Source organism: Penicillium verhagenii, assembly GCF_028828195.1.
Source record: "Penicillium verhagenii strain IBT 33310 chromosome Unknown utg000002l_segment0_segment0, whole genome shotgun sequence".
Taxonomy (NCBI): domain Eukaryota; kingdom Fungi; phylum Ascomycota; class Eurotiomycetes; order Eurotiales; family Aspergillaceae; genus Penicillium; species Penicillium verhagenii.
Window position 1 is genome coordinate 2,925,566 of NW_026643166.1, and position 20,606 is coordinate 2,946,171.

At 47.3% G+C, this 20,606-nt stretch overlaps 11 protein-coding genes across 11 annotated transcripts; 7 read left to right on the forward strand and 4 right to left on the reverse strand.

Annotated features, from left to right (window-relative positions):
- Positions 1-627: 627 nt before the first annotated feature.
- On the forward strand, positions 628-1,772 carry N7466_001063 (SDR family NAD(P)-dependent oxidoreductase; the record flags this gene model as incomplete). Its single annotated transcript, XM_057160461.1, has 5 exons — positions 628-723; positions 787-902; positions 967-1,445; positions 1,510-1,646; positions 1,704-1,772. 5 exons carry the CDS (start codon positions 628-630, stop codon positions 1,770-1,772), a joined length of 897 nt encoding a protein of 298 aa, XP_057026709.1.
- Positions 1,773-3,000: 1,228 nt separating this feature from the next.
- Positions 3,001-4,521, forward strand: N7466_001064 (alpha-L-arabinofuranosidase B; the record flags this gene model as incomplete). The annotated part of the gene is made up of 1 exon (XM_057160462.1): positions 3,001-4,521. The coding sequence occupies one exon, from the start codon at positions 3,001-3,003 to the stop codon at positions 4,519-4,521; it is 1,521 nt and encodes a 506-aa protein (XP_057026710.1).
- Positions 4,522-4,896: 375 nt separating this feature from the next.
- On the reverse strand, positions 4,897-6,639 carry N7466_001065 (cytochrome P450; the record flags this gene model as incomplete). The annotated part of the gene is made up of 3 exons (XM_057160463.1): positions 4,897-5,273; positions 5,330-6,482; positions 6,535-6,639. 3 exons carry the CDS (start codon positions 6,637-6,639, stop codon positions 4,897-4,899), a joined length of 1,635 nt encoding a protein of 544 aa, XP_057026711.1.
- A 412-nt stretch (positions 6,640-7,051) lies between these two features.
- N7466_001066 (uncharacterized protein) lies at positions 7,052-8,056 on the reverse strand (the record flags this gene model as incomplete). Its single annotated transcript, XM_057160464.1, has 1 exon — positions 7,052-8,056. The coding sequence occupies one exon, from the start codon at positions 8,054-8,056 to the stop codon at positions 7,052-7,054; it is 1,005 nt and encodes a 334-aa protein (XP_057026712.1).
- A 426-nt stretch (positions 8,057-8,482) lies between these two features.
- Positions 8,483-8,938, reverse strand: N7466_001067 (RidA family protein; the record flags this gene model as incomplete). The annotated part of the gene is made up of 1 exon (XM_057160465.1): positions 8,483-8,938. One exon carries the CDS (start codon positions 8,936-8,938, stop codon positions 8,483-8,485), a length of 456 nt encoding a protein of 151 aa, XP_057026713.1.
- Positions 8,939-9,730: 792 nt separating this feature from the next.
- N7466_001068 (Zn(II)2Cys6 transcription factor) lies at positions 9,731-11,922 on the forward strand (the record flags this gene model as incomplete). The annotated part of the gene is made up of 7 exons (XM_057160466.1): positions 9,731-9,762; positions 9,864-10,743; positions 10,811-10,871; positions 10,929-11,067; positions 11,127-11,187; positions 11,242-11,281; positions 11,342-11,922. 7 exons carry the CDS (start codon positions 9,731-9,733, stop codon positions 11,920-11,922), a joined length of 1,794 nt encoding a protein of 597 aa, XP_057026714.1.
- Positions 11,923-12,485: 563 nt separating this feature from the next.
- N7466_001069 (MCT family MFS transporter) lies at positions 12,486-13,980 on the forward strand (the record flags this gene model as incomplete). The annotated part of the gene is made up of 2 exons (XM_057160467.1): positions 12,486-13,732; positions 13,815-13,980. 2 exons carry the CDS (start codon positions 12,486-12,488, stop codon positions 13,978-13,980), a joined length of 1,413 nt encoding a protein of 470 aa, XP_057026715.1.
- A 1,677-nt stretch (positions 13,981-15,657) lies between these two features.
- Positions 15,658-16,028, forward strand: N7466_001070 (uncharacterized protein; the record flags this gene model as incomplete). Its single annotated transcript, XM_057160468.1, has 2 exons — positions 15,658-15,927; positions 15,987-16,028. The coding sequence occupies 2 exons, from the start codon at positions 15,658-15,660 to the stop codon at positions 16,026-16,028; spliced, it is 312 nt and encodes a 103-aa protein (XP_057026716.1).
- An 870-nt stretch (positions 16,029-16,898) lies between these two features.
- On the forward strand, positions 16,899-17,995 carry N7466_001071 (uncharacterized protein; the record flags this gene model as incomplete). The annotated part of the gene is made up of 2 exons (XM_057160469.1): positions 16,899-17,466; positions 17,655-17,995. The coding sequence occupies 2 exons, from the start codon at positions 16,899-16,901 to the stop codon at positions 17,993-17,995; spliced, it is 909 nt and encodes a 302-aa protein (XP_057026717.1).
- Positions 17,996-18,184: 189 nt separating this feature from the next.
- On the forward strand, positions 18,185-19,455 carry rad14 (DNA repair protein RAD14; the record flags this gene model as incomplete). The annotated part of the gene is made up of 3 exons (XM_057160470.1): positions 18,185-18,283; positions 18,367-18,976; positions 19,040-19,455. The coding sequence occupies 3 exons, from the start codon at positions 18,185-18,187 to the stop codon at positions 19,453-19,455; spliced, it is 1,125 nt and encodes a 374-aa protein (XP_057026718.1).
- A 221-nt stretch (positions 19,456-19,676) lies between these two features.
- Positions 19,677-20,451, reverse strand: N7466_001073 (uncharacterized protein; the record flags this gene model as incomplete). The annotated part of the gene is made up of 2 exons (XM_057160471.1): positions 19,677-20,255; positions 20,341-20,451. The coding sequence occupies 2 exons, from the start codon at positions 20,449-20,451 to the stop codon at positions 19,677-19,679; spliced, it is 690 nt and encodes a 229-aa protein (XP_057026719.1).
- Between the last annotated feature and the right edge of the window lie 155 nt (positions 20,452-20,606).

The following is a 20,606-nucleotide window of genomic DNA, read 5'->3' on the forward strand; positions in this document are numbered from 1 at the left end:
GTTAGTCTTAATTTGAAACCAGACCAATACGACTCAGGTGGGGGTTTTAGTTGGGAATAGGTAGCAATCGGCCTCTCCAGAACTATCGGATTCCTGCAAGCACTAGGAAGACTACCGATAATCAATTCGAAGTTGATATTATGGCATTCAATGTTATATCAATGCCAGTGGATATGATTTCAACTTCAAATGTTAATAGACTCGATTTCCTATCCCGAATTCAAGATGTAGAACAGTTTTTCCAATGTTGAATCCTCGATTTTTATTAAGAACATACATATGACTAAATAATAGGTACTCCTGCTTCATAATCAAGCTCAATGTTGGAGGGGTGCCTATGTAAATGCATGTTATGTCTTGAGCATGAAAAATGTATATTCCAGATGTCTGGGATTAAAGTTCTATTTTTCATACATATGTTATTGATTGACATAGCATTTCTTGGTCTACCTTCAATCAATTGATGTTGGGTAATCGGACATGCCGCCGCTAGTTCTTATCAGCCGCCAATGATTCGAAGTTCCCCACTTCAAACACATTGAGTGACCCCGGAGGTCGTATTATTTAAAATAGTACTTGGAGGTTCAATAGCTCTTCAATTTTGACCTTCAAATAGGTTCAAACTCGATGGCCTCTCTTAGTGTTTTGGATTTGTTCAATGTGAAGGGGCGAGTTGCAGTTGTAACAGGCGGGAGTAGTGGAATCGGATTGATGATCTCTACGGTGAGAGATCAACCCTTTTTTGAAGACTGAATACTACTGACTATAAATTGCCTCCATGTGCAGGCTTTAGTACAGAATGGAGCTAAAGTTTACCTGGTCTCACTACCATGTGACCCTATCGCGGAAGTAGTTCAGGAGCTGAACGTCTTGGGAAAGACGAATGGTGGATATGCTGAAGGGTTTGTGGCATGGAATTTATTTGCTATGTCCGGGCTAACTTATCTTTCAATATGCTATTCACAGAATTGCCTGTGATCTCTCATCAAAAGACTCTATTAAAGAGCTCGGGGAGAGAGTCCATCGACAAGAAAAAACATTGGACATGCTCATTTCTAATGCTGGAATCCGTCGCGATCCTCCAAAGTCCTGTGACGTACTTAGCGCAGGGATCAAGGAGCTCCAATATTCAATGTGGTCTATCAGACAAGAAGACTGGGAGAACACATTCCGGGTCAACACCACAGCTCACTACTACTTAAGTGTTGCTCTTCTTCCCCTGCTCGCCGCAGCCGCCGATCAATCAATAAATGAGGGAGTCAAGGGGCGGGATGAAGGTCGGGGAGTGATTGTGATTACAAGTTCATGCGCGAGCATGCACAATGTGACGAATGTGGACCTTACAAGCTACGCGACGAGCAAAGCAGCCACCGATCATCTCGTCAAGTTGCTGGCAGCGAAATACAATCGCTTTTACGTGCGGGTGGTAGGGATTAATCCCGGATGTAAGTGAACAGCAATCTATTCAATGTTGGTGGTTTGGAAGATTAACCAACAACTGCCATACAGTTGTCCCCAGCAACATGAACCCTGTTGGCGCGGAAGGGAACATATTCAGCGCCTTATTCGACAAAGTCCCGGCCAAAAGAGCCGGCTGCTCTGAGGATATTGCTGGTACAATCTTGTATTTAGTGAGCAAGGCAGGGGTAAGTTATTGAAAATCTTCCAATTTTGTCTTTTTCATCACTAACGAATTTGAATAGTCATACGTGGACGGTATTTCTCTGTGTGTTGATGGTGGACGTATCTTGCTCGCAAACGGACAGGAGTGATCTCCACATTCTTATGTAGTTCGAATATCCAATGCTGGTAAAATGGATATGAAACAGGAAACATTTGAATATTCGTGTGTAATGCGAGGCCACGTGATAGATCTGTGATTCGTGAAGATGACCGGGCCGGGCCGGGCCAGGGCGACCCAGTGGAAAGGAAACGAAACAGAGTACAGTAAAGAAGTGAAGATTGAAAACTTTTCTTGGATCAAAGGGGATCATCGGAGTATTAGGAACCGCACATGATCCGACGTTCCATTGAGCCTCGGATGAAGGCGATCAGCTACAATTACGGAAGCTGGTGTAACTTGTGTAAGTGAACTAGTGGCCAAAACCTTGGAAAGTGTCCAAAAAGCCGGATATACTTCGGTTTCTCCTTTTCCCCGCTTGTGCCCCACAAATGAGGACTAGCAATGTGACCACGCTTCAGACAAATTCACGGGACCAAAATGCCCTGCCAAGCCGTAACTGCTGAAGAAATAAAAGGCGTTCGTCACCGAAAATATGCCAGGGCATTGCGTTCCAGGGACTGGAGCTAGTCCATAAAAGGGGTGGCTGACCAGGTACCTCCAATAACAAATTCCCCTCAGGTCGATACGAATGTGCAGACGAGTGCCGTCCGGGGCCCCGCATCTTCAGGAACAATTAAGTTAGGACGCCACAATACTGGATCTGGCTAAGCTTGGCTGCTTCCTGCTCGACTGCGTTGGTTGCTTCGGTTAATTGTGCCCCGCCGAGGAGAAATGGGAAAAAGCCCGGTGGGACAAAATGCTTGGTCAATCAGCCTTGGGCTCGTGAGCATCAGGTGGAACATCACTTTCCGTACGGTTCAGCATAAATCATCGCCCTAAACGTCTGACCTCCAGTTTCCCCGCGTTATTCACGGCAGTTTCGTCAAGTAATTTAGTTTGAAAGGTACTGTGGCTTGAACTTGATACTCAATTTGTTTCCAGTATTAACCGAGGATATGAGACCTAAGCTGCAAGCCCGCTTATATCATCGAGTCAATAATGTACTATACTCCATCTGCAATCACCCATTGGAGGAGAATTCAACCCCACTATAACGACGCCTGACAATTCTGAAGAAACTGGATATGCATCTCGCCAGACGAAATAAACAATATAAATAGACTGAAGCTTGCCCAGCATGGAGTGACTAGACCTATCTGTTCAATTCCAGGATCGAGCATCTCATCGCTGAATACAAACGCCAGAGGTCACCCAAAATGCTGTCAAGACCAAGCATCCTCCAGCGCGCCTGGACAGTTGCTCTAGGGCTTATTGTCGGGAGCACACTCGTCGTAGCTGGACCCTGTGATCTTTACTTGGCTGGTGACACACCCTGCGTTGCTGCACACAGTACCACCCGTGCTCTATACACTGCCTACGATAGCTCACTTTACCAAGTGATCCGTGGCTCAGACAACACCACGACAATTATTGTGCCACTGACTGCTGGAGGTGTCGCAAACGCCGCCGCCCAAGACACTTTCTGTGCCAACACAACATGCCTCATTACAACCATTTACGACCAGACAGGCAATGGCAACCATCTCACACGGGCACCACCTGGTGGATTCGATGGCCCTAGTGTTGGTGGCTACGATGATTTGGCCAGTGCAATTGGCGCACCTGTCACGCTCAATGGTAACAAGGCATACGGTGTCTTCATGTCGCCCGGTACAGGCTACAGAAACAACGACGCTGTTGATACCGCGTTACTCGATAAGCCAGAGGGTATGTACGCGGTCCTTGACGGAACCCACTACAACGATGCCTGCTGCTATGATTACGGCAATGCCGAGACCAGCAGTACCGACACCGGTGCCGGCCACATGGAGGCTATTTACTACGGCAACAGTACTTCTTGGGGCTATGGCGCTGGCGACGGTCCTTGGATCATGGCCGATCTCGAGAACGGCTTGTTCTCCGGCGAGAGCGCTACCTTGAACAGTGCCGACCCGTCTATCACCTACCGCTTTGTCAGTGCGATTGTCAAGGGTACAGCTGATCTGTGGGCTATCCGTGGTGGCAACGCTGCCTCTGGTGCGCTATCGACATACTACAGCGGTGTCCGCCCCAGCGGCTACAACCCTATGCTTAAGGAAGGTGCCATCATTCTCGGTATTGGTGGTGACAACAGCAACGGCGCCCAGGGAACTTTCTACGAAGGCGTGATGACCAGCGGATACCCGACCGATACTGTCGAGAACTCTGTTCAGGCTAACATCGTCGCTGCCAAGTACGTGACCACCTCTTTGACCAGTGGAACAGCCCTTACTGCTGGCTCCGTCATCTCGCTGCGGGCCACCACACCTGGATACACTACACGCTACATTGCCCACACCGGCACTGCTGTCAACACCCAGGTGGTCACTTCTTCCAGCTCCACTACCCTCAAGGAGGAGGCTAGCTGGACGGTCGTCACCGGTCTCGGAAACTCTGCTTGTTTCTCGTTCGAGTCTGTTGATACCCCTGGCAGCTACATCCGCCACTACAACTTTGTCCTCTTGCTGAATGCCAATGATGGTACAAAGCAATTCCACGAGGATGCCACTTTCTGCCCGCTAGAGGCCCTTGAGGGGGCAGGAACCCACACTGTTCGATCTTGGAGCTACCCTACTCGTTTCTTCCGTCATTACGACGATGTTCTATACGCAGCAAGCAACGGTGGTGTCGAAGTGTTTGATACTCCCACTACATTCAACTACGATGCAAGCTGGGCCATTGGCACCGCTTGGGCTTAAGATACTGAGGTTATGATCTGTGATGTATATAGCTGTACGAAGTGTCCAATCTTGGAAGTGTTCGCACTTTCAAGAACATAACAAACAAAACCCGAAATTGATTATGAGTAAATATTGCTTTATTTAGTTGAAATGACTTGAGATGGATTGAATGAACATATTCTTTTACCGAAATGGGACTACCTGATGACTACATATGTAAAGTACCTCAAGATCGAATTGAGTATGACTGCTAGCAAATGTTTCCAGGGTTGAACTTCAATATATTATCACCAACAGCACTTGAGTGCTTCCAGTAAATGTCCGCAATGTTGGTTCCAAGGCCCTAAGGTTGAATGGCTGAAACATTTCCACCTGCATTTTGAGCTTAACACATCACTCTTTGTAGTGCTCCTTAGTTCTCAGCTCCGCCAAGTTCAAACACTCTGATGTAACAGCATCATCTCTGGGAATCAACCGGACCTTAAAATCCTTGGGAATAGCAACCAGTGCCGTCTTAAACTGGTTATACTCCACATAGTCCGTATTTGGTGGACTATCTTCACTCGCCACGATCTTGTATGAGGCAAGAATCCGAATGAGAGCACAATAGAGTAGTCTTGATGCGATGAATTGACCGGAACAAGCACGAGATCCAGAGCCAAAGCTCAAATGCGGCAGGCCGCTGACCTCTTTTTCTTCTGGTGGATTTAAAGACTTTAGCCATCGCTCAGGATCAAACTTGCCCCCATCAGGCCCATAGTGGTCAACATCTAATTTCAAACATTAGTTGGTATCTACACGACAGCGGTATATTTGGGAGACTCACCGTGATTACCGGCCTGCGCATTGATCAAGATCATCGTCTTTGGAGGAATGATTGCACCATTCCAGTTCACTTCTGTCACGGTCTTTCGGGGAAGACTCATTGAGCTGACAGTATAGTAGCGCCCAGCCTCCTTGATAATAGCATTCACATAGGGGACCTTTTCTTCGGAAACACAGCTTGTCCAAGCCTCACGAACGTCAGGATAGTATCGTTTGATATCCTCATAAGCGCGATCTTGCCAGATCTGTCCCTCTGGGGTAGAAAGCGACCCGATAGCGGAAGTCAGAGTACCAGGAATAGTTTCAAACCCACCGGAGACAAGTGACAAACATATGGAAGAGACTTCCACTCCCGTCAGCTTCGTTTCCTCGTCTTTGAGAATGGCCGCAGAAATGCAAGACTTGTCGGTTCCCTTCTTAATCATCTCCCGAACTTTGTCCAGAAGGAGGTTCAAGTATGCATCGCGACGGTCTCGCAGCTCCTTTGATCGGGCAGTTTTCTCATTGTTTGGCATGTACCGCAGAATGGGGATATAATCTTGAAGATTCTCCGAAGCGCTGCGGAGGAGAGAGATAGCCGAGCCAACGTGGAGAATCTCGCGCAAAAGGTCATCGTAAACAGCATCCATGCGGATACCATAGCACAGGGTCAAAGTCGTGTTGAGAGCATAGCGCTGGATATAAGGGCGGACGCTGAGCTCAACGGCGCCGTTTGAACTGTCCAGATGCAGATCACGGACGATGCAGTAGCTTTCCAAGTCGAACATGGGGTAATAGTTGCGAAGAGCGGGTCTTCCCAACGCAGTTCCAGCTGCTTTACGCTTCTTCTTGCAGGACTCGTCCCAGGGAGAAGAACCGATGGTGAAACCCTGAGTACTGCTGACCACGCCATGGAAAGTGTATAGCTTTGGGCGGTCGATAATAGCGTTTTGGTGGCCAAGTAGCATCTTGCGGCAGTCTTCAAACGAGTTGACCACTACAGCCCTTGTATTGCCCAGCTTGATCTGAAATACCGAGTGGCCATACTTCCGCCACCAGCCTTCGCAGATGCTTGCGTGATCATCTCCAAGTTTGAGCAGGTGACCGAAGACAGGCACTGCGCCGGGAATCTCCGGTAGGCCTTTGATATGAGGAATATCCGTTGCTAGCGTGTGCTGTGTGGTTCTTAGTTAAGTCAGAAATTATTAAATAGCTTATCGTACTTACTTTGTAGAGGAAGTAGACAAGCAATGGGATTAATGCCAAGGAGTAGGTCCATGGCAGTAAGACCGGCAGGCCCAGCAAGTTGTTTTCCAGTTTCATGTCACTCATTTTGTGTTGATACAAGAAGAGTAAATCTCCATAGTATTTGAATTCAATAATGGAGGCTTTATTTAACTAAAGCCCATGTCACAGTACTGGACCTGAGGACCAAAGTTGCTGAGATTCGAGTGTCGGACTGTCCGACGGTGACTGCTATCTAGTATGATAATGCGATCGTATTTACCCCACTCAGTATCACATTCGGGCAGCTCTACTTACGTCAAGCAACTTCAGCCCATGCGATTGGTCGTCAATACACATGATTTATTTTCCTTTCTGAGTAGCACTGAGAATATGTGAAGATTATGTGAGGTGTACTCCGATCAGTCAGCTTTCATAATATCTACTAGTTATCCATTGGCCAGAAATACGATGACTTCGAATGTTCCCCATCAACAAAATCGTTATCCAATTCAACGTATCAGTGATCGCTGCGCAAAAATGCAGATATTTTGCTATCCATCCACTCGGTATCCTTCGGGTTGGCACCACCTCCACCAATATGACCCCAGATCGATGGGATTACCGCCAGCTCGCCGAATTTCAGATCCTGGACCTCTTTCTGGCTAGCTTCCCATTTAAAGTATTGGTCGGTCTGACAGGGTATTAGAAGTACTCTGGCATTCAAAGCACATAGAGCATCCTTCAGGGTTTTCTTTCCATCTCCAACGAGACTAAGGTCCGATCGCTGCCACATCCCTAACATGACCAGCAGGTCATCGGGATGCCAGTTATCATAACCCTTTGCACCAGCCTCTGACCAATCATCAAGAGTCTTGAAGCCAAACTCTTCGAAAAGACGCTCATCGAACCATTCTGCACTTGTCAGCCACGCAGAATAAGCTTTTCCAAAGGCCCGCAGGCCGCGTACTGGCGCGATACCCTTAGCAAGAAGGCTCTTGTCGTTGTAGTCGACGGAATGTAGTAATGCGGCCTTAGGCCCTTCCAAGAACTGATAATTGTGTAGACTTGTTCTAGCTGATGAACATATAATGACCGCATGTCGGACCATTTGCGGATACATCGCTATCCAATGATAGGTGCATTGGCCTCCCATGGAGAATCCCAGTACCACATCCAGCGACTCGATTTTTAAATGCTCTTTGACTAAGATCTGCTGAGCTCGGACGCAGTCTTGGTAGTCGAGGATGGCAGGGAAGTTGGGAGTGTTAGACGGACTCGCAGATTCTCCATTGCCGAATAGTGCGACCACAACCACTCGGTGATTTTTCAAAACACCCTTGGTGAAGTTGAGCGTGGTGTTGATTGTTCCTCGGAAGCATGTTGGAACCAGAGCGGTCTTTAGTCCAGTTGGGTTGAAATCCCGATATGCCACGCGGATGTTTGGGAGAGTGACGCCATTTTGGAAGGTGAAATTTTCCAATTCGCAGTATTGGACTTCATCGGTATCAGTTGAGGAGGCCATTGTAAATTCTCGGCATCCGGATTGAAATGGCAAGTGTGGTGAGAAGGGAGGATCGGCAAGAGGAGAAGCAACCTTGGAATAATTTTAAAGTCAGTCAGCACAATCGGCCGTTTACTTCGTACTAACCTAGTACCCACCTGCAATTACTCCGAAGTTTAATATTTCAATTGATTATGGGAGCTTGTGTCGGAGTTCACAAGGCATTTCAAGATTTCATTCAAATGTTGCCTCCTGAAAACCACTCTGAATAAATGTTGACTACATAGTAAGATTGGACTGTGCCCCTGCTTACACTCCACGTGTGCCAGTGTGAAGTCTTCAATGTTGGAACATTTGAATGTCTACATACATTTGAACCGTACAACAAACGAGTAGCTGAAGAGATAAACTTCAAGTTGTTACGGTTCTATTAATCGAATACTGAATTCATTCCTCGAAAATTGCTGTAGCCTTGATTTCAACCATAAAGCGAGGATCCGGAAGCTCCTTCACTCCGATGGTCGCCCGGCTCGGGGCGCTCGCTCGATCTGCCCAAATTTTATTCCATTCCTCATTCATCCCAGCATATTGTGTTTTCATGTCCAAAATATATACCGTCGCATCAACAATGTTGTAGAGATTTGCTTTCCCTTTGGACGCTCCTTGGATAATGCTGTCGATTCGACTCAAGACAGCAGCAGTCTGTTCCCTCACATCGGCTATGAAGCTCCCGTCAGGGTTCTCAACAACTCCTTCGTAGGTCCCATCCGGCCTCACAGCAGCGATGCCGGAGATGTAAATTGTATGATGGGTGGAGGGCTGGACGACCCGTGCGTGGGAGTATCTGGTGGGTCCGGCTTGCTTCTCGGGGTCTAGGAGGAAAGATTGACCATTGGAGGACATTTTGGGAGGGTCAAAGGAGAAGGAATATGATTCATAAAATCATTGGATTGAGGTGGGAAGCATGGCTACTAGTCAGTGTGTATGGTTTTTATAATAGTGAAGCGACATAACCTTTCGCAAGTCGCATGGCCCGATTGAAAGAGTTTCATGGCGGGACGACCGATGGATAGGATCTGTGTTCCGCCTTCAAAATCAGGCGATTTTCCCTTTTCTCTGGCTGAGTTTCAGCGTGTATTCAAGTTGTTGACGAGATTTGCAATGTGTGTCCACTGTCAAGGAAACGGATTAGCGCGTGAGATTCAAGACTCAAACTGAGTCAAACATGAGCCAATCTGGCCCTGCTGAGTCATCACGTGTTTTCCCCACACCAGATAAGATACGCCCCACTATGATAAATGTGCGCAATATTATTGGTTGCTTAGAATAAGTCCTCCTCTGCCCCCGCACGAGATCAAGGGCAAGTTCTCAGGCTTCAACACTGGGAAAAGTATCACGCACGTCAAAACTTTGTATTCTGTGGAATCACGAGAGTCAATTCTATCCAAGTCATTAGTTTTCATTTCCTTTCCACATCTTCCAACAGTAGATTTGATGCGAAACTGTTGAATAAGGCGAGAAGAATAGCTGCTAATCTAATGAATCTCGCTCTTATCTTCCCCACTATTTTCCCGCATCTCACAGCTTTGCAGTGGCTGCACGCCAAATAGTGATGCTGGAATCAGCGGCACGGTCGGAGAACTCATGCAAGCGATGTCACCGAAGAAAAAAGCGATGCGACAAAACCTTGCCACAATGCAACGCGTGTCAACATGCCAAGGTCGCATGTAGCTTTCTCGATGACGAAGCCCAGGTTGCATCTTATCCTATCGCGTATGACTCAAGCCTCCCGGTGTATCTCCCCATGACACAACGCTGACCTGAATAGCTATGTGCGGCAGCTAGAACGACGTGTGAAGGATCTCGAACAGAGACTCGCATCGGCTCTCACACCTCAGACATCTCAAAATGAGCCATCGTTCACATGGGGTCAGGATACAGAAGCTCACATGAGTGACTTGGGAACGGCCTTTCTTCATTCTGACGATATCACGAACCACTCTCCTCCACTACCGTCCGATACGAACCCAGTCCCCGCCTTCGAGCCTTTGCCAATTTCACCCAGCAATGCGCCTGCTCCTGCTCCTGCTCCGCGAACAGACAGCTTAGCTGAAGAGCTCAGGCTCCTCTCTTTGGAAGCAGCAGCTGAGAGATATCTGGGATCTTCTTCGGGGCTTTCATTTGCTAAACTCACCCAGACGGTTCTACAGCGTTTATCCCCGGACCAAGATGGATTTGTGTTCGACGGGGAATCCGACGACAGCCAGCAACAGAGTTACGAGTCTGAACCTGATGCATCTTCCAATCTGAACCCGATATTTTTCGAAATGCATCCTTCATTGACCAGTCCGCTGCCCCTAAACTCGTTCTTGGGAGATACCGCTGTTGGCGACCTTGAGCACTCAATGGCTCTTACCTTACTCGAGCCTTCTCATATAAACTATATTCTAGAGTTTTATTTCGCGCATTCTCATACCTTATACCCAATGATCAAGAAATCGGAGTTTGAGGCGGTATTATGGGGAATCTATGCCGATCCACTTGCCCCCCTAGCCCAGTCTTCTCTGTGGCAGTTCAGGATTTGGATGGTGTTGGCGATCGGTTCTACAACATACTGCTCTGTCTCGCTGATGGATGAAACTGAATCGGTGCAGTTCTACAACAAGGCGATGATCTACTTTGAGCCGGCTATGGGATGTGGTGATTTGGTGAGTCTCGGTGTCTATGAATCAGATTTCATACGGAAATCTCGGTACTGATGCATTCTTAAACCAGGCTGGCCTGGAAGTTCTTATGCTTCAGGTCTCATATTCCTTTTTTAATAAGATTGGTCCCAGTATGCATCTCGGTTCCAAAATAACATTATTGAAATCGTGCATCTAACACTCGATAGATACTTGGTTTTTGGTGGGAGTCGCGGCTCGGATGGCGACAGGAATGGGCCTTCATACAGCGGACGTATACCAATCTTTACCTGTTGACGCAGCAGAGCAGCAGAAAAGAATTTTCTTTTGTCTTTACATGATGGATCGGTATGTTGAGCTGATTTATCTTTACTTCGATTTTCCCAGCTTATGACTCTTTATTCTAGTGTCGTGTCTTTGGCTCTTGGCCGCCCTTTTGCGATACAAGACAACGACATTACCGTTGAGGTTTGAAACCCCGTTTTTGAAGCCTGAATATTCACTGTTATTGATGGCTTTTAGCCCTTTTCCGATGTCGACGATGAAAATATCAAACCTGATGGTATAACTTCCTCAAGAACTCTAGAGCCATCTACAATGGCCGTTCCACTACATATTTTAGCGCTCAGGAGAATCGCCAGTGACATTGGTAGCCAGATTCACTCCCCAAAATACAGTCGAGAACAAAGTCCCGAGGCCCGGGAAGAGACAATAAAATCCCTCCACAAACGCTTACTCGATTGGCGTCGCAGCATGCCTTTCCCTTTGCCCGACCTGCAATCGAAAGTCCCTCATTTGTGTACCAGTTGGTTTGACCTCAACTACTACACCCATGTCATAATGCTTTATCGGCCTTCACCTTTAAGTCCTAATTTGGACCCAGCGAAGATGAAGACCTTGGCCGAAGCGTCAGGAATGGCAATACGACAGGCCATCAATCTGCACCGACAACGTCGTTTTGCTTATAATTGGTTAAATCTTGTGGCTATATTCAACTCGGCTCTGTCTCTTATGTACACGTCTACTGCTCAAACAGATGATATTACATTGGCATCAGATCATGTCAGAGCAGTTGATAATCTTGAGCTAGCTGTTGAACTACTGGAGGCCTTCTCTGTGAAATTCCCCTCCGCGAAGAAGATACAGGGGATGATTCGGACGGTGTCGGCAAAGCTCAAGGCATATACGGTAGCTGGATTTTGATAGAAAATATTCAAAATGACTTCTCGCCGCGAGGGCCACCTGACTTTTAAATCAGAAGATTTATCAGCTCCATAACTTGAAAGATTTAAGCACTTGAGTCCCTGTATGCCCTTTCAACCCTTGTTCCGATAGCCAGATTTTCCAGGAGGCCATTTTCAAATGTTCCCGATGTCAAATTGAAATTTCTCACATTCTTTCTCAATCAAACAAATTCTTCGTTCTTTACCCCTTTCGATCTTTCCCTATCTTTCCTAAGCACCATAAAATTTTACGGGAATATCGTCTTGTATCGCTTTCACCTGCTCTGAGTGGGGCGCAAGAGTGCTTTGGCATTATGGCAGGTCCCGCTCCTGTCGGTCAGGCCGACAAACATCCTGCGGCTCACCCTTCATGCTTCATTGCATTTTTTTCGCAAGGAAAGGGAACAACATTCAGATCAAGTCAATACCCACTTAGATACTGATGTTTCTGACATCTTCATTTGTCGAGTCCATTGAACATTTCGAGTGGGGAAAAGAAGAACAAGCGCTCATCACTTCTTTTGTCGCTTCTGTTGCTCAGACATGCCTCAAGCCAACTCGACTTGCCCACTCAAAAAGGAATCTATAGCAAGAAACAGCCTCCAGCCTAATAAAGACTCGTTATACTCGGAGAAGGAGGAGACCCAAAGAGACATTGACTATGACGTGGCTCAAAATCAATTTTCCGACTCTATAAACAAGAATGAACGTGCACCACATCGGCCAGATGGCGATCCAGACCTCTACCCCGAGGGAGGCTGGAGTTCCTGGAGCGTTGTAATCGGTAGCTGGATGGCCAGTTTCAGCACAATTGGTATGATGAACAGCCTGGGCATTTTCCAGACATATCTAGAAGCACATCAACTACGAGATTACTCGTCTGGCAAAATTGGCTGGATCCTTGGTGTCTACTCATTTCTTGCCTTCTTCTGTGGAATTCAGGTTGGTCCGATTTTCGACGCAAAAGGCCCACGCATTCTTGTCACCTGTGGTGGGATTGGGACTATACTCACCATGGTACTACTGGGGTTTTGTACCAAATACTGGCATTTCATGCTGGTTTTTGGGGTCCTGGGAGGCGTGAGCGTATCACTTGCCTTCAACCCCGCAATCTCAATAGTTGCACACTACTTCCGCCGAAGAAGAGGCTTCGCAACGGGTATTGCGTCCTCAGGGGCATCTTGTGGGGGTGTGGTGTTTCCTTTACTTTTTCAAAGCGTCGCAAGTCAGGTCGGATTCGCATGGGCCACTCGGGTTATAGCTCTCGTGGACCTGATAGCCTTTGGTGTGGCCATAATCCTCATCCGCTCCCGGCTTCCCCCCAAAGAAACCGGTGTCAGAGCACTGTTTCCAGACCTTTCTTTATTCTGCAACGGTACCCTCATGCTTGCTAGTATGGGGATTTTCTTTATGGAGTGGGGCTTGTTCGTTCCTCTCACGTACTTGACATCCTATGCTCTGAGCCATGGGCAATCCTCGCAATTCTCTTTCTTGTTATTGTCCTTGGTTAATGCGGGCTCAGTCTTCGGCCGGTGGATCCCAGGCTACTGTGCCGATCGTATTGGTCGGTTCAATACACTGATCATCACAATTCTTGGCTGTCTGCTTTGTATCACTTGTCTGTGGGTCTCCGCGGGGACTAGTCAAGCTGTGATTACAATTTTTGCTCTACTGTTTGGTTTCGCCAGTGGCAGTAATGTTAGCCTCGCTCCTGTCTGCATCGGGCAGCTATGCAAACTTGAAGAATACGGCCGCTACTATGCGACAGCTTATGTGATTGTTAGCATAAGGTATGTTATATTGATGGATATTTCTTTTGTTTTCCTCTTTTTGGAATGTTTATGTTGAATGAGTACTGACATCATATACTAGTACCTTAACTGGGATTCCCATAGCCGGCCAGATCCTGACCGCATGTGGTGGGGAATATCAAGGTTTGATAGCCTTTGCGGCAGCCAGTTATACCGCAAGCCTTATATGCCTCGTTATCACAAAGCTTTTTTGTTGTGGCTGGAATCGACCATGGGCAACCTTCTAAACCGAATACACATGCAAACCCAAGGTTAGAAGTCCGGTGAGAAACAAAGGACATCCGTGTCACCCGCAGAAAATTAGTGTAAAATTTCTCGGTATTTTGAAAAAAGTTCAGCCCTCGGAACTGAACAATGAGAAGCCTATCCAAGTGAGATTCATTTACGACTTGGAAATCGCATCTCAGGATTTAGGCAAGAAGATGGTCCGCAACATCTAGATATGCAACATAGATCCTAATGCGGAAATGAAGGTTTGTTTGTGGCGCTAAGGAACCGGTTTTTCCAATGTTTGGTCGTATAGCGAGCGGCGTGGTCGATTCACCCAACAGTGCACGAACCATATTCCCGCCGGGTGGAGCCGGAAAAGTGGCCCGGCCAGATGTTGAATGCCAAGGCCCACTGGGGCCATCAGACAAATCGGATAATTGTCTTGGCATTGCCTGTTCATCCACTTGCAATCCAGCTCTGTAAGTAGTAGATTCGGGTAAGGAGACATCTGATTTGATGGTATAGGCTATCGTATTCGATCGATCTGGATCGTAAGTTCCGGGTACGAACCGGTTTCCGCGGCAGCTCTAAACTTTAATGAGGAACTTGGGAACATAGTAACTTAGTAAGTAGATAACCTTATTCTCGCCCAACAACAATTGGAGCCTTTCCATGGTTCCCTAAGTTAAAGAAAAGAATTCTATGAACCCTGAAAATCTGGGGTAGATACTCGGTATTGGCTCCACTGCCTTGGAAGTGGCTAATTAACATTGGTAACTGCGAGATGGGTGTCCCAGGACCTGGCTTCGTTTACTTTACCATTCTCGTATCTAGGTGCGGATACGGGTTGGGGGATCTTGAATCTCCTGAGCTTTGAGATCCTAGGCTATTTTAACTCTTCAAGGCTTAATCATAATGGCAATAAAGCAAATCAAAGCCATAACACCAGAGCTTATTTGGAAACAACGCTGAAATCAAAACAAAACGCACATGTTGCTTGTACATGATCCATTTCATTACTGTGATTGGTTGACTAAATCACTTAAGATTAAGACAATATTGACCTAAAACTTCATAACGATTGAAGTTGAATTAGCAGCCGCATCTATGCATGTGCTCTGGCCCCACATCGACTATTCCGGCGCAGTACCCTCTCGACCTCTTTGGTTAGACTCTAAGTCCATACTACTAGTTATTAGGTCCGTACCTTGGTATCATTCCACTCTTGGCATTCAAACCCAATCGCAGGTGATTCTCGGTCTAGACAGAATCTTTGTTACGGTGTTTTCTGCCGAGACCAGGATTTTCGAGCGTGAGTACCATCTTCTTCCTCCTTACGGCACGCAGTACCGCGTAGTGTCTACTTCGTATCCCCAAACAGGCGGAACAATCGAACTGAGGATCCTACCTGAGCAAAATATCTGTATAGTATAGTAGCTATGTGCATGCGGCCATGTCAATGATCCATCGCACTGCGATCTAGACCAACGAGTACAGCGAAGTCAATGAATCATCGACGTAAAGATAGATCAAAGCAAGGCGATGTAAAGCTTCAAACACCGGCGAGGCTAGACACCAGAAAAGCTATTTAAAGGCTCAAATATTCCTCAAGTCATCATCTTATTCCAACTCACACTTCCTCAACTCAGAACAACAGAACAAAGAAACACTTCGCTTGCCAAAGATTCTTCATCATGCTTTTGAAGAACATTCTTGCTTCCGGACTCGCCATTGCTAGCATGACTACCGCTCTTCCTACTGATGGAGACTACGAATTGAGCCTCGATAAGAGAAATGGTCAGCCACAACAGTGCAAGCCCCAGAACTCCTGGTGCTGCCAGTACGTTGCTCCTATCAGCATCCTCTGGTTTGGCGGCTTTGGATCAGGCTGCAAGCAAGCTCAGTGGGGAGGTCAATGCCAGCAAGGCAGCTCGCCTCTTTGCTGCCAGGGTAGTCAGCTCGTCGTAAGTTTTCAACTTTGCTCCTCAGACCTTGGAAAGGAAGAAAGACTAAAGCAATACAGGCCAACGAAAAGGGTGGCTCTCAAGTCGCCTGCATCCTGTAGGGGATTTATTATGATCTCTCCTCCCGTCAGCCGTTACATATGGCACCAATTCTCTCAATGGTCTTGAATTATTCCAGTCCCGAGGTCCAAGGTTACTGGTGGATTATGGATCACATTCATTTGAAAGTACTGCACGCTTTTGAGTGCCTTTCACTTTGATTTTAATAATTATAAATACATATAATAGTACGGCTAGCAAAACATTTGAACAATACGATCTACCTTTTGAAATTGAACATCGCAATTTTATGAATACTCAACATTTCAAGTATTGGAATTCGGGAGCACGTCAAGGTTGTAAGAAGTAGTTTGGAAACATTAAAATGTTTAGGAGCCCACATGCATGTAGTAGTAAGCACTTGAGATTTAATTGCATATGTACTATGTATACTACTAGCACTGTGGTGGGTACTACATCAATTGAAAGATTCAACCGTCAACTGGTCAATCAAAGTTAGGCCACATGTGCACTGGCAGCTCCTAAGTTGCATGTTTATGTGACATACTGTGCACGTATTATCAATATATATACTATGTAGTACATGGTATGCAATCAACAGCCCTGGAGTCAAGTTGTACCAAATTCAAACAATTAAAGGTTCTATGCGGATCTTTGAGGATCGAATTATGGGCATGAGCAGGTGAAATAACTCCTGGAGTTTTTTTTTTTTCAATCCATAATTTTTCTGAAGAAACTGTAGGATGTTGTTGATAGTATGCACAGTTCGGGTCCGCTTTGTGTGATTGGCCAATGGACACTCCATGAATGTTTAGAGAGCGGTGGGGTTAAATGCGGGCAGAAAAGGGCCCGCGACGCAATGGCCAATGATCTATTCTGAACAAGTCAACATTTCGTTTCCTTGAGAACAGATGGAGGGAGAATCATCTTCTGAGAGAACGGGTTACGAGCCCCCTTTTGAGTCCAAGCAGCCATTTCCGCCATTGATGGATGATCTTGTTTCACCCACAGACACACATGGAAGCTATTCAAGAGATGAAAGCGTCACTTCCCCGAGCTACGATGAAATCGAGGTAGAGGACGATGCCGATTTCCAGTCGCACTACTCCCTTGACCCTCAGTCCCTCTCTGACTCGGAATCGGAAGACTCGGCCGATGAAATTGGGCGCGATCATCCATTCCGACAGTCCTCCAGCTCCCTCCATGGGCCCAATGCATTCGCACCCCCCTTTTACAATCGGCCGCCCACGCCATTGCCGCCCTCGCCCTCGCTAACCTCTCTGCTACGGCCACCTTTTTCCACCACGACTTCCCGTCCTACAACGCCGGACAGCTCTGATGTTGAGACCCCAAATGATACGGAGGCTGCTGTGGCCAAGTCGGCCCGTCGCGCAACTACCGTCCCCCGCGCCAGCCCTAAGGTTCCGACATATGAGTACTACGGATTCGTGCTCTACTTGGCTTCGTCACTTGCCTTCTGTAAGTATCCATGAATCTAAAAATCAAGACGTTGGGAGTGGCTCTGTTCCCAATTGACCCATGGCTTCCTCCGTGCATTTACTGATATTCAGCTTGAATAGTGTTCTATCTGCTCTGGTCGTACCTCCCATCGCCTTTCCTCCACCAGCTGGGGATCTATTACTACCCTAACCGCTGGTGGTCTTTAGCTATACCCTCCTGGTTGGTGATGTCTATTGTTTACATCTACATTGCACTCGCCTCATACAACACGGGATATCTCACCTTGCCCATGAACAGCATTGAAAACATTGTTGATGAGGTTGCCAATGTCGCAGTCATTGATGGAAAGGCACGGCGACGACCGGGCGGAGCGACTAAAATGAAACCCGGGGCCACTTCATTCCAGATTATGGGCCCGCAAAATCGGAAGGTGAATTGGTGGGAGATCTGGAATGAGGGCACAGATGCGGTCATGGATATTCCCGTTGGTGGTGTATGTGAGGTGTTATACGGACAAGATCGCGACGAGGATGGTTTCGACTCATAGGACTAAGGAGTCTTAGTGATCGATCGATCAAATACATTAACCAATGACGTGTGACCCACATTATGTACGCGCGGTCACGTGTCACCGTGTCTTGCCGCCTGAGAGTCTTTCCAAGGTTCTACATTCGCTGATTTCTTCGTTTTGGGCTCTGTATTTCGCGACATTCTATTACGTCCTCATTTGGGTAAGATGTCAGCAGAGCGACCTTCAACGCCCCCACGGCAGAATGCTGCTGGGTCCGGGATTCTCCCCCGCGGCCCCATAACTCCAGAGCAGCAGCGGAAGATTGTAAGTGCTCCACTCTAGCAAGAACCCCTAAGTCTCGGCGATGTTGAAAGCTTACCATGTTTTTTCTTTCTTTCTGTGGTTAGGAAGAGAATCGCATGAAAGCCAAAGCTCTACGAGAGCAGCGGGAAGCTGAGCGCTCCAAAGGCTCACCCTCCGGACCGCGTACCTTACAATCTACCCAAGGAGTTAAGCGCTCTTTCAATTCGATGACAGCATCTAATCCTACCTCCATGCGCGATGCGCGCTCGGATGTCCCTTCGTCTAATCGTCCCCTTGATGCGATCAAACCCGCCCGCAACTTTACTTCCTCATACGTTGATTTCGATTTCAGTAAGATGACCGATACAAAGGGCGGCTTCCTGACTCAAGAGGACGATCCATTCAACAAGGCGCTTCATGTGCCTGATGGGAAAGAACAAAAGCCAGCAAATATGACACAAAAAGAATGGGAACGTCACCAGCTACTCCAATCATTACGGCGAAATCGCGAAGGGCCCTTTGAGCCTGCTTTGAGTGCTTTGGATGATAAGAGCAAGCAGAAAGTATGTCGCGAATGTGGCAGCTTAGAGATTGACTGGAAATGGGAAGAGGAGCTCCGATGCCGCATTTGCCATGCATGCAAGGATAAATACCCGGAGAAGTACAGTCTTCTCACCAAGACGGAGGCGAAAGAAGATTACCTCTTGACTGACCGTGAGCTCTCAAAAAAAATTACATAAGAATAATCGTGGGAAATTGCTGATTGTTTCTCAACAGCTGAATTGCGAGACGAAGAGCTCCTTCCCCGTCTCGAAAAACCCAACCCGCATAAATCAACGTGGAATAACATGATGCTTTATCTTCGGTACCAGGTCGAGGAGTATGCTCTCTCGGATAAGAAATGGGGCTCCTCTGAGGCCCTAGATGCTGAGTTTGAGCGGCGCGAAACTGACAAAAAGAAGCGCCGTGAAGCCAAGTTCAAGACGAAGCTGCAGGACCTCAAGAAACGTACCCGGGTTGAAGCATATCGTCGCAATCGACAAGGGGCTTCTGGCGGAGAGTTTGGAGATGACCTCAGTAGCAACCGAAAACATGTGCACGAATGGGGCCGGCCTGTAGAGAATTCCGAAACCGGTATTCCCATCAAGACATGTGTGGACTGTGGCATGGAGGTGGAAGAATTGGAGTTTTGAATTCTAAAGGGAAAATTTGTACCATAGCATGAACTTTACTTCGGTCTACCTACTAGTACCTAGTAGTATTACCCAGCATACATAATTTACGAAATCATGACAGGCGCAAGTTTTAACATGGGCCAATCGGCGAGGATTGAAAAAATCTTGCATACACACACTATTACTAGGATGTAATCAATCAAATAGAATTATAGTCAATAGAGAGAGTCTTCCGGCCCTCATTGGGTTGATGTGTATGCGTCTCTGAACAGTGTGCTTAACCTGTCAGCTTCGTTCTTGTCCTTCAAGCGTTGCTCAAGATAACCTTGGAGGTCATTCCAGAAAGCTTCTGTCCGCACAACTTCTGCGCCGCTGGGACCAATTGCTGGCTTGGGCACAGAGCCTTCATGGGCTGCTGTTGCCGGTTGAGCTTCTGATAGATCAATAGTCTTGGCACCTCCAATGATCATCACCTTAAACTCAACCTCTTTGCCACCAACCAGCATACTCGGCTCGGCTTCCAGAATTTCAGCGACTGTCTTCCCAGTTCCGGCAACAGGCTTCTTGTTGCACAGAATCTTAATCTTCTCAAGCGCCACGGGGTTTCCTTGCGCATCGGTAACACGTTGTCCGACGGCATCTCTCAGATCCTGTACCGTAGTCGTAGAGAGAGGAGAGTTGGGCAGAGAGAATTCGAGAACGGGGTTGCGAGCAGACTTCACGTGAATGGTAATGGACTTGGACGAGCCTGGTGCTTGGGTCTGCTTGACTTTCTTGGGCATCTCCGGGTGCGGGGCGTGAAGGCGGGGAAGAGTGTACTGGGGGCAATCGAATTAGATCCAGCTTGATATAGGATAGAAAATGTATTGCATTGAGTATAGATAGTTGGAACAAGAAGCTTACCGGTGCGCTCAGCCCAGTTTGCGCTGGGTCGACGACATGATCAGCACGCAGCTTAATGGGTCGGGAGTCCAGCGTGGAGAGAAAGGACTTGGCAAAGGTGATTTCCGACATGATGAACTCGAAGCGGAAAAAATAGGTGGAGTTATTATTTGAATGAAGCCGAAATCCAAGGTTGTGTAAAACTGAGAGTATGAGCTTGCGGAAGATCGGAGATGCTGTTGTTTGTCCCTGTTCTTTCCAACTGCGGGACCTAACTAGCGTTAAGA